The 15,318-nt window shown below is 47.0% G+C and overlaps 2 protein-coding genes and 1 non-coding gene across 3 annotated transcripts in view; 1 reads left to right on the top strand and 2 right to left on the bottom strand.

Annotated features, from left to right (window-relative positions):
- The window catches only part of WDR3 (WD repeat domain 3), a 418,951-nt gene that overhangs the window by 220,488 nt on the left and 183,145 nt on the right, over nucleotides 1–15,318 (bottom strand). The window lies entirely within an intron of this gene.
- SPAG17 (sperm associated antigen 17) overlaps nucleotides 1–15,318 on the top strand; it is a 154,037-nt gene that overhangs the window by 30,957 nt on the left and 107,762 nt on the right. Inside the window, exons 9-13 of the mRNA XM_060236319.1 lie at nucleotides 2,116–2,197; nucleotides 5,623–5,714; nucleotides 12,203–12,340; nucleotides 13,195–13,305; nucleotides 14,245–14,395. Of these exons, the coding sequence (XP_060092302.1) occupies nucleotides 2,116–2,197; nucleotides 5,623–5,714; nucleotides 12,203–12,340; nucleotides 13,195–13,305; nucleotides 14,245–14,395 (574 nt within the window). The remainder of the gene's footprint in view (nucleotides 1–2,115; nucleotides 2,198–5,622; nucleotides 5,715–12,202; nucleotides 12,341–13,194; nucleotides 13,306–14,244; nucleotides 14,396–15,318) is intronic.
- Nucleotides 15,211–15,282, bottom strand: TRNAT-UGU (transfer RNA threonine (anticodon UGU)). The gene has a single exon. It is a non-coding gene; the product is annotated as a tRNA-Thr (tRNA).

The raw sequence follows: 15,318 nt of genomic DNA, 5'->3' as shown, positions 1-15,318 counted from the left end.
GGAAGGTAAAGGAGATTGTAGGCCGTTCTGAGACTCTGTCCTTGAAAGGGCAGCTGCTGTGAGAGCCCTCTCAGCCCCACCCACCTCACAGGGTGTCTGTTGTGGAGGAGGAAGGTAAAGGAGATTGTAGGCCGTTCTGAGACTCTGTCCTTGAAAGGGCAGCTGCTGTGAGAGCCCTCTCAGCCCCACCCACCTCACAGGGTATCTGTTGTGGGGGAGGAAGGTAAAGGAGATTGTAGGCCGTTCTGAGACTCTGTCCTTGAAAGGGCAGCTGCTGTGAGAGCCCTCTCAGCCCCACCCACCTCACAGGGTGTCTGTTGTGGGGGAGGAAGGTAAAGGAGATTGTAGGCCGTTCTGAGGCTCTGTCCTTGAAAGGGCAGCTGCTGTGAGAGCCCTCTCAGCCCCACCCACCTCAGAGGGTGTCTGTTGTGGGGGAGGAAGGTAAAGGAGATTGTAGGCTGTTCTGAGACTCTGTCCTTGAAAGGGCAGCTGCTGTGAGAGCCCTCTCCAGCCCCACCCACCTCACAGGGTATCTGTTGTGGGGGAGGAAGGGAAAGGAGATTGTAGGCCGTTCTGAGGCTCTGTCCTTGAAAGGGCAGCTGCTGTGAGAGCCCTCTCCAGCCCCACCCACCTCACAGGGTATCTGTTGTGGGGGAGGAAGGGAAAGGAGATTGTAGGCCGTTCTGAGTCTCTGTCCTTGAAAGGGCAGCTGCTGGGAGAGCCCTCTCCAGCCCCACCCACCTCACGGGGTGTCTGTTGTGGGGAGGAAGGGAAAGGAGATTGTAGGCCGTTCTGAGTCTCTGTCCTTGAAAGGGCAGCTGCTGGGAGAGCCCTCTCCAGCCCCACCCACCTCACGGGGTGTCTGTTGTGGGGGAGGAAGGGAAAGGAGATTGTAGGCCGTTCTGAGTCTCTGTCCTTGAAAGGGCAGCTGCTGTGAGAGCCCTCTCAGCCCCACCCACCTCACAGGGTGTCTGTTGTGGGGGAGGAAGGGAAAGGAGATTGTAGGCCGTTCTGAGACTCTGTCCTTGAAAGGGCAGCTGCTGTGAGAGCCCTCTCCAGCCCCACCCACCTCACAGGGTGTTTGTTGTGGGGGAGGAAGGTAAAGGAGATTGTAGGCCGTTCTGAGACTCTGTCCTTGAAAGGGCAGCCGCTGTGAGAGCCCTCTCCAGCCCCACCCACCTCACAGAGTGTCTGTTGTCTGGGAGGGAGATAAAGGAGATTGTAGGCCGTTCTGAGACTCTGTCCTTGAAAGGGCAGCTGCTGTGAGAGCCCTCTCCAGCCCCACCCACCTCACAGGGTATCTGTTGTGGGGGAGGAAGGGAAAGGAGATTGTAGGCCGTTCTGAGTCTCTGTCCTTGAAAGGGCAGCTGCTGTGAGAGCCCTCTCAGCCCCACCCACCTCACAGGGTGTCTGTTGTGGGGGAGGAAGGTAAAGGAGATTGTAGGCCGTTCTGAGACTCTGTCCTTGAAAGGGCAGCTGCTGTGAGAGCCCTCTCAGCCCCACCCACCTCACAGGGTGTCTGTTGTGGGGGAGGAAGGTAAAAGAGATTGTGAGCCGCTCTGAGACTCTTTGGAGTGGAGGGCGGGATATAAATCCAATATCTTCATCTTCTTCTTTATTTGATATAAACAAGCGTAGAAAACAAACATAGACAAGGAACAAATAACAAACGGAGAAAGGTAGGATGAGAGAGAAATACCGCAGTGGTTCGTTTATGCATAAACAATGGTATTTTGGCCAACAAAATAAACCCTTAAAAATTGGTGAGAAAAGCCATCAGTATTACCTAATAAATTGTAACTGATAATGTTTGTCTATCTATAAAATTGCTGAGCAGATCTTGCATTGTTAAGTGCCAGTTACTTGTGGACTTTTGATTTTGGTTTGGACTACATACAAATACATTTACATCCCTAACATTCTTGACACTTCTGGTGCTTCTGATGTTAGGTCCTTGTAAGCATGAACATTTTGAACATATGCTACTCCATTCTGTCTCTTAATCCTTTCGGACTTTATCCTTTTATTCTTATCATAGCCTTCAAAGCTTTGCAACCCAATGTTGGCTGTTATGTGCAAAAAAATACATCCTGTTTTGTATCTGCGTTTTGCTAGGGACATCCTGCAGCTCCAACTACACCTTCAAGGAAAAAACAGGCCGCAGAAGAGCATGTCGCTGCACGGGTGTTAACCACAGGTACAGTGTGAATTTTCTTTTGAGTCCCTTCCTGAAAATTGCCAGCAGAAAGAGAAAGAATTGTTTGATAGGGTTCGGCGAAGGCACACACGTCGGAAAGCAATGCTCTCTCTAAGCTGGGTTGGTTTGCAAGCAAAAATTTTACTTTGTGAGCCACTGGCATTAAAGTTGTGAGCTGCTGCATCAATTAGTTTGCTCTGGGGCCATTTTTCCTGAGCTCAGACAAAAATGTGTGAGCAGAAGGCCAAAAAACTGTGCTAGCTCATACTAACGCAGCTTAAAGGGAACACCGGTTGGAAGAGAGGGTCTTAGAGGAAGAAAATTATATTGGATCTATTGGATTACATTAGATTATTGGATTTAAATCCCACCCTATACTCTGAATCTCAGAGTCTCTGAATGGTCACAATCTCCTCTACCTTTCCCCCACACACACACACACACAACAGGCACCCTGTGAGGTAGGTGGGGCTGAGAGAGCTTTTTTACAGCAGCTGCCCTTTCAAGGACAACTCCTGTGAGAGCTATGGCTGACCCAAGGCCATTCCAGCAACTGCAAGTGGAGGAGTGCGGGATCAAACCCAGTTCTCCCGGATAAGAGTCCGTGCACTTAACTAATACACCAAACTGGCTCTGAAGATTAGAAAAGTCAGGACAAAGGAGTTTGAAAGATAGAGAGCTCAGGACACAGAGCATCCTTTCCTTCTGTTGTGTGACACTATCCCTTTGAAGTCTAGATTGCTACCCTCAGAGATTATTTCCTTTTCCCGGCTCGACGCCTCTCTCACACACATTGCCAGAGCTCTCTCCATCTCTGCATCATGGATGCAGGACATGCATCCTTCATCTATCTCCATCCTGCCTAGTTAGATTAGGCTACTATCCTATCTGTACTCTTTCCTATCTAGAATGGAGTTCCACAGATAAAAGGACTCCTACTCAGGGGTCATTTTGTAGAAAAAGAGAAGCCGGAGCTCACTAGCACAACTTAGTTGCGTAATGTATTTGCATATGCTACCCCACCCCTGACATCACCAGAGGGTGTACTAAATTATATCTGCTCAGCATCTACTTTAAAATGCTTCTTGATTTATAATTGTCATCTGTAATGTACTCTGAACCAAGACGGTTTGAAGATAACATAGTTCATTCAGTAGCACATTACAAGAGAGAGAACATGCGGGCCGGGTCCCGCTTATATACATTACCCGAAACTGCCCCCTCGTCTGACCAGACCAATCCTGGCCAGTCAAACTTCCCGCCATAGATCTTAATGGGCGGGGCGTCTGGCGAGCCACATCCGGGGACCCGTAGGTCGCCTTTAGTAGCGATCGCCATGCGGTACAACAGCTTATGTTCGAGACATAACATCATCATAAAACCTTACTCTTATCCAGTGTTCCCTCTAAGCTGAGTTAGCGTGAACTAGCTCAGATCTTTAGCCTCCAGATCACACACTTTTGTCTCAGCTCAGGAAGGATGACCCCAGAGCACAATAATTTATGCAGTAGCTTACAACTTTAATGCCAGTAGCTCACAGCTTTAATACCAGTAGCTCACAAAGTAGAATTTTTGCTCTCAAGACTCTGCAGCTTAGAGGGAACATTGCTCCCATCATACTTTTTAAATTACTTACAGTGGTATGATGAAGATTTTTATCTGTCTGCTTTATATGTTTTGGTTATTTTCCCATTTTGGGTGGGGGAAAATATTAGAAAGTTTGTCAAATCTTAGTGTTCAAGAAAAACCAAGTAAGAACCATGGTTTGAAATAGTGAGTAAACCCTGGGAAACTGTGTGGCACACTGGTAATGTATCAGAAAAGAACAATTATGACAACAATTGTGTCAATGTGAGAGAGCCAGTTTGGTGTAGTGGTTAAGTGTATGGACTCTTATCTGGGAGAACCGGGTTTGATTCCCCCACTCCTCCACTTGCAGCTGCTGGAATGGCCTTGGGTCAGCCACAGCTCTGGCAGAGGTTGTCCTTGAAAGGGCAGCTACTGTGAGAGCCCTCTCAACCCCACCCATCTCACAGGGTGTCTGTTGTGGAGGGAGAAGATATGGGAGATTGTAAACTGCTCTGAGTCTCTGATTCAGAGAGAAGGGCAGGGTATAAATCTGCAATTCTTCTTCTTCTTCTCTGTGTCCAACCTCTAGTATATTATAAGGAAAATAAATGTGGCTGACTATTAAGCACTGTCCATGTAATTAAACCAATAATATCCATAAAGAATATCAGTTGCACAGTCCAAGTCCTATTCTAAAATTGTCCTGGAGTGGATCATAAACTTGAACTTGAAGAATCCACAAAGGAAAGGAAGAGCACTGCAAAGGAAAGGTATTCCAGACCACCACCTGGTAAAACACAGTTTTCAGTACTTCAGCAATAGGAATGTGTGGTCCAAATTACTTTCTTCCATTTTACAAATGTACTCTTTACCCTCTTTAAAGTCGGTAATAGGCTGGGACCGAAGTAAACTGCGGGACTGGATTTTTGAAAAGGACGCCCTTCGTAACATCAATCTGATCCATCAATCTAAATTCTCTGTCTGGTATCCCCAGTTCAAGAAATATAAATTCTTTTCCCGCTATCTTGCTGACCTCTCAAAACGCCCCTCTAAGAAAAGCATTTACCCAAGCCCATTTCCAAACTATGCCATCCTTGTACCTTCAGGGTAGATTTTAAAAAATACCTGTAGACCAGCATCTCTGTTCCTGTGGTACCAATCAGATAACAGGGGTGGCCAATGGAAGATCTCCAGATGTTTTTTGCCTACAACTCCCATCAGCCCCAGCCAGCATACTGTTGGCCACCCCTGAGATAGAAGATATTGCTCATTGTATTCTATCCTGTCCATTTTATGGGCCAATTCGAAATAAACTGCTGAATCAATTTCTCACAAAGTTTAAATCAGAAGAGGAATGTATTAAATTTTTATTGGCTGATGCCATTCCAGACGTTACCCTTAAGGTGGCTACTTTCATCTTTTTTAGCAACAAAAATAAGGAAGAAGATAGCCACAGCCACCCGTGCAAGAATTTTGGCCAAGTTATAGTCTCATTCTGTCACGTCGTTTTATTACTTAGGTTTTGAATCTTGTTCATAGTTCTGTATTTTACTATGTGTTTTTTTTTAAAAAAATGTTTTAATTTTTATGACTAGAAGTAAACTGTGTACTTAGGGGGGGGGGCGTTGCTGGGTTGTTATGGCCTATGGCTACAACAATAAGATACTTTGAACTTTGCAGCCAAATCGAGAAGCTCAGGACCGGTTTCGGTGAAGACACCTTCTTCAGCTTTTAGGCTCCGCCCGTAGCCATCACAGTCATGAATATGTGTTGGCTACGGAAGCTCCAGTCTATATGCATTCAGCGGACACAGTGCAAAACGCTTTGTAGCTAGAATTGCTTCTCTCTGATTGCAGATGTGGACATGAGATATTACAACGATTTGCTGAGCCCAGTCCCCGAAGAACTTGTTTCGGTTCCTTTGATAGTTCATTGCATGGTGGAACAGGTAAGCCTATCACCTGGTGTCGTTCAGGATGAATAATGGCAGATATAATGTTGCAGCTCCGAGCGTCGTGGCTAAAGGCCCGGCTGTGGGATAGTGACCTTGGGGGGGGGGGGGTGAAGAACACTAGAGCACTACAGCCGCTGAATTCAGCCCATGCAATGTGACCTGTAACCGGCCCGGGAAAAGGGGAGGGATGGTGGCTCAGTGACGGAGCGTCTGCTTGGTAATCAGAAGGTCCCAGGTTCACACACTAGATACTATAAAAGGGCTGAGTTTTCCTCTATTTCTTGCTTCCATTTTAGAGAGCTAAATGTTTTCTGGAGAGGAGAGCCAGTTCTCTTTTAGAGATCTCTAATAGATATATGTTGAGAGCACTTAGATTTTCTGAAAGCTTTTGGGACTTAGTCTCTGCAAATGCATATTAGTCTTAGATTTTAGCAGGCATAAAATTATAAGAGTCTATAATTAATAAAGTATCGCTTGTAAGTCTTATTATCTAAAACTGGGAATCGTTTTGCTTTTCTTCTGCAGTAGCTCGGGTATATAGAAACATAAATGTTATCAATTGTTTATGAAACAGTGAGTCTGCGTCTCATGTATTAGTTGCTGAGAGAATCATTTTGTTATGAGAAACTGTGGTAAGAAAGAGTGTATAGATAAAAAAGAGAATAAAAGACCCAAAATTTCCCTGGCAATTCCCAAGTCAACACATTTCTTTGTACTCAGGCTTTTCATCAGGAGAGAAGGGGAGGGATGGTGGCTCAGTGGTAGAGCATCTGCTTGGTAAGCAGAAGGTCCCAGGGTTCAATTCCCGGCATCTCCAACTAAAAAGGGTCCAGGCAAGTAGGTGTGAAAAACCTCAGCTTGAGACCCTGGAGAGCTGCTACCAGTCTGAGTACACAAGGCTGACTTTGATGGATCGAAGGTTTGATTCAGTATGTCAGCTTCATATGTTCATATATGCTCAAGTATTATTAGGGGCGGGACGGTGGCTCAGTGGTAGAGCACCCACTTGGTAAGCAGAAGATTCCAGGTTCAGTCCTTGGCATCTCCAACTAAAAGACGTCCAGGCAAGTTGGTGTGAAAAACCTCAGCTTGAGACTCTAGAGAGCCGCTGCCAGTCTGAATAGACAATACTGACTTTGATGGACCCAGGGTCTGATTCAGTAGAAGGCAGCTTCATATGTTCCTGTTTTTAAAAATAGCCTTCCTGTGAATGGAGCAAGGTTAGCTTGGAAGCAGATAGAAAATGGGGGCTTTGTGCTCCCAAAAAGCACAGAGCTCTGCATTCCAAAAAAAAGCAAGAAGTCAATTTCTGGCAGCCATCCTATATTAAAGAGGTTTCATGGGTTTTCAGATGCGGAAGTAAGACAGAAATTATTGTTTAACCCTAATCCCCAGTTCATATTGAACAGTGCTAAATGTTTAGCCATAGCTCATAACATTCACAAAGATAAACCCCAGTTGTAAATATAGAAGTAAAGTGATTTTGTGAGGTCTTGGTTCTATATGAGTATTTGTATAATTGTGGTCTTGATGTTCTTATTGTAAACCTTGCAGATAAGTCGATTGAACTTTTAAGCTTTTGTACTATGATGGTACCCAGCAGGGCTTTTTTTGTAGCGGGAACACCCTCCTGATGTAGCCAATCGTCCAAGAGCTTACAGGGCTCTTCGTACAGGGCCTACTGGAAGCTCCAGGAGGTTTGGCTACATCAGGGGGCGTGGCCTAATATGCAAAGGAACTCCTGTTAGAATTCCATCCCTGGGCCACACACCCCTGATGTAGCCAATCCTCAAAGAGCTTACAGGGCTCTTTGTACAGGGCCTGCTGTAAGCTCCAGGAGGACGGGCTACATCAGGGGGGCGTGGCCTAATATGCAAAGGAACTCCTGCTAGAATTCCATCCCTGGGCCACACACCCCTGATGTAGCCAATTCTCCAAGAGCTGACAGGGCTCTTCGTACAGGGCCTACTGTCAGCTCCAGGAGGACTGGCTACATCAGGGGGGCGTGGCCTAATATGCAAAGGAACTCCTGCTAGAATTCCATCCCTGGGCCACACACCCCTGATGTAGCCAATCCTCCAAGAGCTTACAGGGCTCTTCTTACAGGGCCTACTCTTGGAGGACTGGCTATATCAGGGGGAAGTAGCCTAATATGCAAAGGAGTTCCTGCTACAAAAGAAAAGGCCCTAGTACCCACAATGTTACTGTGGTTTTAATATAGAGATGATGCTGGTTATATACCAAATAAACTGACGAAGTGAACAATTTCTGGCATTCAAGTGAACACTCCAGGAGTGCATTCATTTTGGTCAAGACAGATCTCGCCTCTTGTCAAAGGCTTTGATTGTCACTTAGGACAGCTAGGGACGTGAAAGCAGTATTGTTGCTTGTGAAAAAAAAAATGGGCTTGCAAGCCCTGTCTTTTCAGGTCCCGGAAGGTTGGGAAAACTCTGCAGCCAACCTGTGTTTCTGCCAGTGCAATCCTAAGCAGGTCTACTCAGAATTCGACTTGTCGTGTCTTGCATTTCGGCCCCTGAGTTGATAACACAGCCGACCACGTGCGTTGAGGTGACCCGCGGGACACCTGACTGTAAAGGGCAAATGCAATCCGCCTGTGACGATCTGTGGTGGGAAGTTTAACTGGTCAGGATTGGACCTGACCAGAAAGAGGGTCGTTCCAGGGAATGTACTGTATATAATAGGGGACCCGGATCCGCCATGTTGTCTTGTGATGTACTCGCCAATAAAGCATATTGTATTCTAAGCGACTCCGAACCCAGTACATTACACTACTAAAGTCTGTCCGATGGAACTTGCTCCCAGGAAAGTATCCTTAGGACTGCACTGCGCTTCCAGTTTGGTGTAGTGGTGAAGTGTATGGACTCTTATCTGGGAGAACCGGGTTTGATTCCCCACTCCTCCACTTGCACCTGCTGGAATGGCCTTGGGTCAGCCATAGCTATCGTAGGAGTTGGCAGAGGTTGTCCTTGAAAGGGCAGCTGCTGTGAGAGCTCTCTCAGCCCCACCCACCTCACAGTGTGTCTGTTGTGGGGGGAGAAGACACAGGAGATTGTAAGCCGCTCTGAGTCTCTGATTCAGGGAGAAGGGCGGGGTATAAATCTGCAATTCTTCTCTTCTTCTTCTTCACGTTACCTTGCCTTTCCCTTAGTCCTGGGGGGTACTAAACATCTTTCTGAAAGCTTATCTCCTGCTAGATGGATTTTCACTACATATCTGCATTGCTGTTCAAAGGATCCATCTAGTCGCCAAGACTCCTGCTTTGCTTGTAATTTCTAGGGTGGGGATAATCTGCCTCACCTTCACACTTCCACATTATTGCGCTCAAGGGGTGGCGCGCTCGCCCACTGCCCTCTTCTCTCTCCTCGGATAGGCATGGTGTGTTTCGAGAGGTCAGGCTTCAAGCGCTCAAAATATAAGAAAATGTAAAGCAAAAAACCAAAAAGAGTACCCCTGGTCCGTTCAGTCAGGCTGAGCGAGGATACGTGTTGTGCTCTGCCTTGAGCCCGTTTACGGGGAAAGGCGGAATATAAGCCTATTAAATAAAATAATTTTTTTTTAAAATGCAAAGAAATGGTGAAAAACATGCAATCCTCTACACGCTCCGCTTATCCTAGAAAAAAGGAAAGGTCCCCTGTGCAAGCACCAGTCGTTTCCGACTCTGGGGTGACGTCGCATCACAACGTTTTCACGGCAGACTTTTTACGGGGTGGTTTGCCATTGCCTTCCCCGGTCATTACACTTCCCCCCCAGCAAGCTGGGGACTCATTTGACCGACCTCGGAAGGATGGAAGGCTGAGTCAACCTCGAGCCGGCTACCTGAATCCAGCTTCCGCCGGGATCGAACTCAGGTCGTGAGCAGAGAGTTCAGGCCGCAGTATGCAGCTTTACCACTCTGCGCCGCGGAGCCTAAGCCGTGTTTAATTATTTGGGACATCTCTCATTGTCCCTTTACACGTGGTCAAGACGGGAGTCCCTAGGCAAAGACTTCATCCTTAACGGCTTGTGCACAGAAGAGCCCGAGGCATAAAAGAGTTTCTTCCTCATGTCCTGAGGAATTTCCCCTTTGAAGGTCCACTCCACCCCCCTCTGGGATCATTCTGCTCTTCCTGCTTCAAAAGAAAGGAATTACTACCTAGCCCCTGGATGTCGAACTCATCTCTTATGAGGGGCGTATCAGACATAAATGAGACCTTGTAGGGCCGGGCCATGTAGGGCCGGGCCACGTGTGTACCCATTTAAGATTAGGTAGCAGAGATATAAACTTTATAAAGGACAAACACAAATAAAAGATTTAAAAAAAAAAAAAAAAACCTTAAAATACAACATGCTTAAAACATTAGCATTTGTTGGTCTTAAAGTTGCTTTCTTTATATTCCTCCCGTGGGATCCAGGGAACTGGGCAAAGGAAGCTCTGCCTCTTTCCTTCCTTCCCCAGGAGACCAGGAGGGGGAGGAGCCTCAGTCAATAGAAGGGAGAGAGGCTTGGCTCAGTAGTTCTGCTGTGTGATTGAGAGAGCCTGGCAAAGCTAGCTATTCTCCCCTCCCCCTCCACTTCTTCTCTAAGGAAGGAGTCTCAGCCAATAGGGGTTTTGCTCTGCAGCTCCCGTGCAGTTGAGCGAGCCCGGCAAAGCAAGCTGTTAAGCAGAAGGAAGCGAGCGAGAGGGAGAAGGAAGCAAATGACAGCCAGTTGCTCAGGGGCCTGATAGGAGCCCTTCCGGGGCCTGATTCGGCCCCCAGGCCACGTTTGACGCCCTTGACCTAGCCTTTGGGCTGCTCCAATCTCTGTTCCCTTTCGGTGTGGCGCTTCAAGAAGGTGTAAGATGCTGAACCTTTTTTTCTAGTGGGCCAGAGCCGTTTGCATAACTGAGAGCTGGGTTGCTCTGTGTCTGGGACAGTGATGACCCATCTCCAGTGTTCCCTCTAAGCTGAGTTAGCGTGAGCCAGCTCACACATTTTTGTCTTAGCTCAGGAAGGGTGACCCCAGAGCACAATAATTCATGCAGCAGCTCACAACTTTAATCCCAGTAGCACACAAAGTAGAATTTTTGCTCACAAGACTCTGCAGTTTAGAGGAAACATTGCCCATCTCCTGTAATCTTTCTTTGGCCAATTTTTTTTAACCAACATTTAAGTCTCTGGGGCATGTATAGAATGTAAGGTAAAGCTGACACAGCCAGATAAAACCTATTCTTATACAGCTTTGGGATTTCATGGCTTGCGATTGGTTCATCTACAAATTATTATCACTAAAACTGCAAAATTATGAAACCTATCCTAACTTTCTAAGCACATTCAGCCATCAGTGACAGTAAACTAAACATATGGTTAGCATATGTAGAAAAAGAATCTCTGCTTTTCCAGTGAGCAATAAATAATTCTCAATTTTCTCTGAACTGATTACATTGTTGTATATCACCCGTCGTTTTTGCATAGTTGGCGGTATCATATCCATAAATCTTGCTTTCTCGTTCGTCAGTCAGATATGTTTCCACCGTGTGGCATATGCGCATGTCCCCGTGATCAGATAGGCTAAGCATTCTCAACAACTTGTACATAAAATCTTTATGTAAGTCAACAAGGCTGTCCGAGACTCTGCATTCCCATGTATCCCTCTGATTCTGTAAACTGCGCTTGTAATCTTAGAGCGATGAGCCCCGTGGCGCAGAGTAGTAAAGCTGCAGTACTGCAGTCCAAGCTTTGCTCAAGACCTGAGTTCGATCCCGGCGAAAGCTGGGTTCAGATAGCTGGCTCGAGGTTGACTCAGCCTTCCATCCTTCCAAGGTCGGTAAAATGAGTACCCAGCTTGCTGGGAGGAAAGTGCAGATGACTGGGGAAGGCAAGCCACCCTGTAAAAAGTTTGCCAAGAAAACTTGGCATAATGTCACGTTGCCCCATAGGTCGGTAATGACTCGGTGCTTGCACCTTTGCTGTTGTTGTTCAGTCACACAGTCGAGTCCAACTCTTTGTGACCCCACGGGCCAAGTCATGCCAGGCCCTCCTGTCTTCCACCATCCTCCAAAGTCTGCTCAAATTCATGTTTGTTACATCAGTAATACTGTCCAGCCATCTCCTCTTTTGCCATCCCCTTCTTCTTTTGCCTTCTGTCTTTCCCAGCATCGGGATCTTCTCTAGAGAGTGCTCCTTTCTCATTTGGTGGCCATAGTATTTGAGCTTCAGCTTCAGCATAGACTTTCCAGTCTAGGTTGATTTCCCTTAGGACTGACTGGTTGGATCTTCTTGCAGTCCAAGGGACTCTCAAGATTCTTCTCCAGCACCACAGCTCAAAACCATCTGTTCTTCTGCGCTCGGCCTTCCTTATGGTCCAGCTCTCACAGCCATACGTTACCACTAGGAATACCGTCGCTTTGACTATACGGGCTTTTGTTGGCAGGGTGACGTCTCTACTTTTTTATTATACAGTGGCAGTCTACCCTTATTTTATTTTTACATGTTTTGTGCTAGGTTGTCGCATCAGAAGAAAACCTGACTCCCCCCAGTTTGGTCGTTCCGGAGCCGCGTGAAGATGGGCTGCACCACTCCATCGCCAAGCACATTGTTTCAATCTTGCCTTCCCTCGCCCTTTCTGACTGTGAAAAGAAGGTTTGCATTTTCTAGTAATCCTCAGGGCTTTTTTTGAGCTGGAACACACAGGAACGCAGCTCCGGCTGGCTTGGTGTCAGGGGTGTGAGTGGCCTAATATGCAAATGAGTCCCTGCTGGGCTTTGCTACAAAAAATGCCCTGCGTGAAACAATGGCGGTGTCAGGGTGTGGCCTAATATACAAATGAGTCCCTGCTGGGCTTTTCCACAAAAATGCCCTGCGTGAAACAAATGGTGGTGTCAGGGGGTGTGGCCTAATATGCAAATGAGTCCCTGCTGGGCTTTCCCACAAAAACGCCCTGCGTGAAACAATGGCGGTGTCAAGGGGTGTGGCCTAATATGCAAATGAGTCCCTGCTGGGCATTTCCACAAAAATGCCCTGTGTGAAACAATGGCGGTGTCAAGGGGTTTGGCCTAATATGCAAATGAGTCCCTGCTGGGCTTTTCCACAAAAAATGCCCTGTGTGAAACAATGGTGGTGTCAAGGGGTGTGGCCTAATATGCAAATGAGTCCCTGCTGGGCTTTTCTACAAAAAAGCCCTGTGTGAAACAATGGCGATGTCAGGGGGCATGGCCTAATATGCAAATGAGTCCCTGCTGGGCTTTCCCACAAAAATGCCCTGTGTGAAACAATGGCGGTGTCAGGGGGTGTGGCCTAATATGCAAACGAGTCCCTGCTGGGCTTTTCTACAAAAAAAAGCCCTGTGTGAAACAATGGCAGTGTCAGGGGGTGTGGCCTAATATCCAAATAAGTTCCCGCTGGGCTTTTTCTAAAAAAAAAAAAAGCCCTGGTGATACCGGTGAACACATTTGCATTGTCGGAAATGTACACACAGGCATGTGTGTTTTTGGCAGGATTTGTACAGCTCCTTCTATCCCGAAAGTCAAGAAAAGGCAACGTCTCACAAAGGCCCCGTGATCCTGAATTATCATGATGTGCTGTCTCAGAAGTTGCACTTCTTAAAGGTACAGCGTAGCCAGATGGTTTTAAAAAAAATTTTCCTTAACAGACTTATTTACTCCCTCTGCCGCTCGTTTCTTCTCAACGGGGATTCACAGCTTTCTGCCCTCCTCCATTGTATCCTCACGACAGGTGGGCGGGGCTAAGAATGTGTGATTGGCCCAAGGTCACCCAGCAATATTCTGTGGCAGAGCGGGGATTCGAACCGGGAGTTTCCCCAATTCTCGTCAATCACTCTAACCGCTGTTTTATCCGCAGCATTATGTCTAGAACTATTAAATCTATAGACACTGAGAGAAAATGGGAAGAGGTGTAGGAAAAATGGCCTGTGGGTTTGCCAGGATCTTGCAAGGATTATAATCATGTTCAGTCTGGTTAAAAATCCACACGAAGGCCAGCTTTCTGGTGTAAGGCATTGTAGGATCTGGTGGTAGATTTCTCATTTCCTTGCCCAGTGGAGAACAGGGAGAGTATCAGAGTCTCTGTCTGACCTGGGAGATCCCAGTGCCCTCTCCAATGTCTGTGTTTTACAGTGGGCGCTTATCTAATTTTGCTTTAAATTTAAATTTTAAAAAAATTAATTTTAAATTTTAAATTAAAAAGGCTTGCTGGCCTTTTGACTGGGTGGGGGTGGGGCAAGGAGAGCCCCGGGTGAGCAAGGACTGCTTGGACTGGCTGGATCTCTAGCCAGCCCAAGCAGGCCTCGCTCACACGGGGCTCTCCTTTCTTGCGTCGGGTTGCTTTTGGCTGATGGGGGGGGAGGGTGTATGCTTGTGAGTTATGCTAATGAGCTCCACCACCTATATTTCTGCCAACGAACATTCAACGGTAGCTATATGTAGATGTGTTATAGTAGTCTACCTAGGTCATAAATAACTGTAACTATTACTTTGGTAGTATCACTACTGAAATTTTTGATCCGACGTTTTGTTTATCGATTTCAGGCACCGGATGGTTTAGACCTAGCCGAGATTGAACGTGAAATGATGAGCAAGCTGCCTCTCTTCGACCTCCTTAAATTTCCTCTCCCGTCCCCTGAGAGCAATACCAAGCGCCTAGCCAGGCTTCACGAGCTGATGCACTATTGTACCAATGGTAACATTATTGTCTTATTGGCATTCACTGAGCGCCAGGGCTCATTTTGTTGCAGGGGCTCCTTTGCATATTAGGCCACACATCCCTGATATAGCCAATTCTCCAAGAGCTTACAGGGCTCTTAGTACAAGGACGGCCTACTGTAAGCTCTTGGAGGATTGGTTGCATCAGGGGTGTGTGGCTTAATATGCAAAGGAGCGCCTGCTGCAAAATGAGCCCTGCTGAGCGCAATTTCCTAAAAGTTTCAAGACCGTTCTTATGAGAGCTTGAGATTGTAACTTGATATTGCTGAGCAGTCAGGTTAGAACAGATAAAAGGAAGTACTTCTTCACCCAAAGGGTGATTAACATGTGGAATTCACTGCCACAGGAGGTGGTGTTAGCTGCAAGCACAGACAGCTTCAAGCGGGAAATGGATAAGCATATGGAGCAGAGGTCCATCAGTGGCTATTCGCCACAGGGTATTGTTGGAACTCTCTGTCTGGGGCAAGTGATGCTCTGTATTCTTGGTGCTTGGGGAGGGGGGCACAATGGAAGGGCTTCTGGCCTCACTGGTGGATCTCTTGATGGCACTTGGGGTTTTTTTGGCCACTGTGTGACACAGAGTGTTGGACTGGATGGACCATTGGCGTGATCCAGCATGTTCTTATGTTCTTAACTGGATGGCCCAGGCTAGCATATGAAGATATGACGCTGCCTTCTACTGAATCAGACCTTTGGTCCATCAAAGTCAGTCTTGTCTACTCAGACTGGCAGCGGCTCTCCAGGGTCTCAAGCTGAGGTTTTCCACACCTATTTGCCTGGACCCTTTTGAGTTGGAGGTGCCGGGGATTGAACCTGGGACCTTCTGCTTACAAAGCAAATGCTCTGCCACTGAGCCACCCTCCCCCCTCCATCACAGTTGCACCTTTCTCTGGACTAGTG

The sequence above is a fragment of the Heteronotia binoei genome, chromosome 4, assembly GCF_032191835.1.
Source record: "Heteronotia binoei isolate CCM8104 ecotype False Entrance Well chromosome 4, APGP_CSIRO_Hbin_v1, whole genome shotgun sequence".
NCBI lineage: Eukaryota > Metazoa > Chordata > Lepidosauria > Squamata > Gekkonidae > Heteronotia > Heteronotia binoei.
This window is presented reverse-complemented; position numbering and strand designations above follow the sequence as displayed.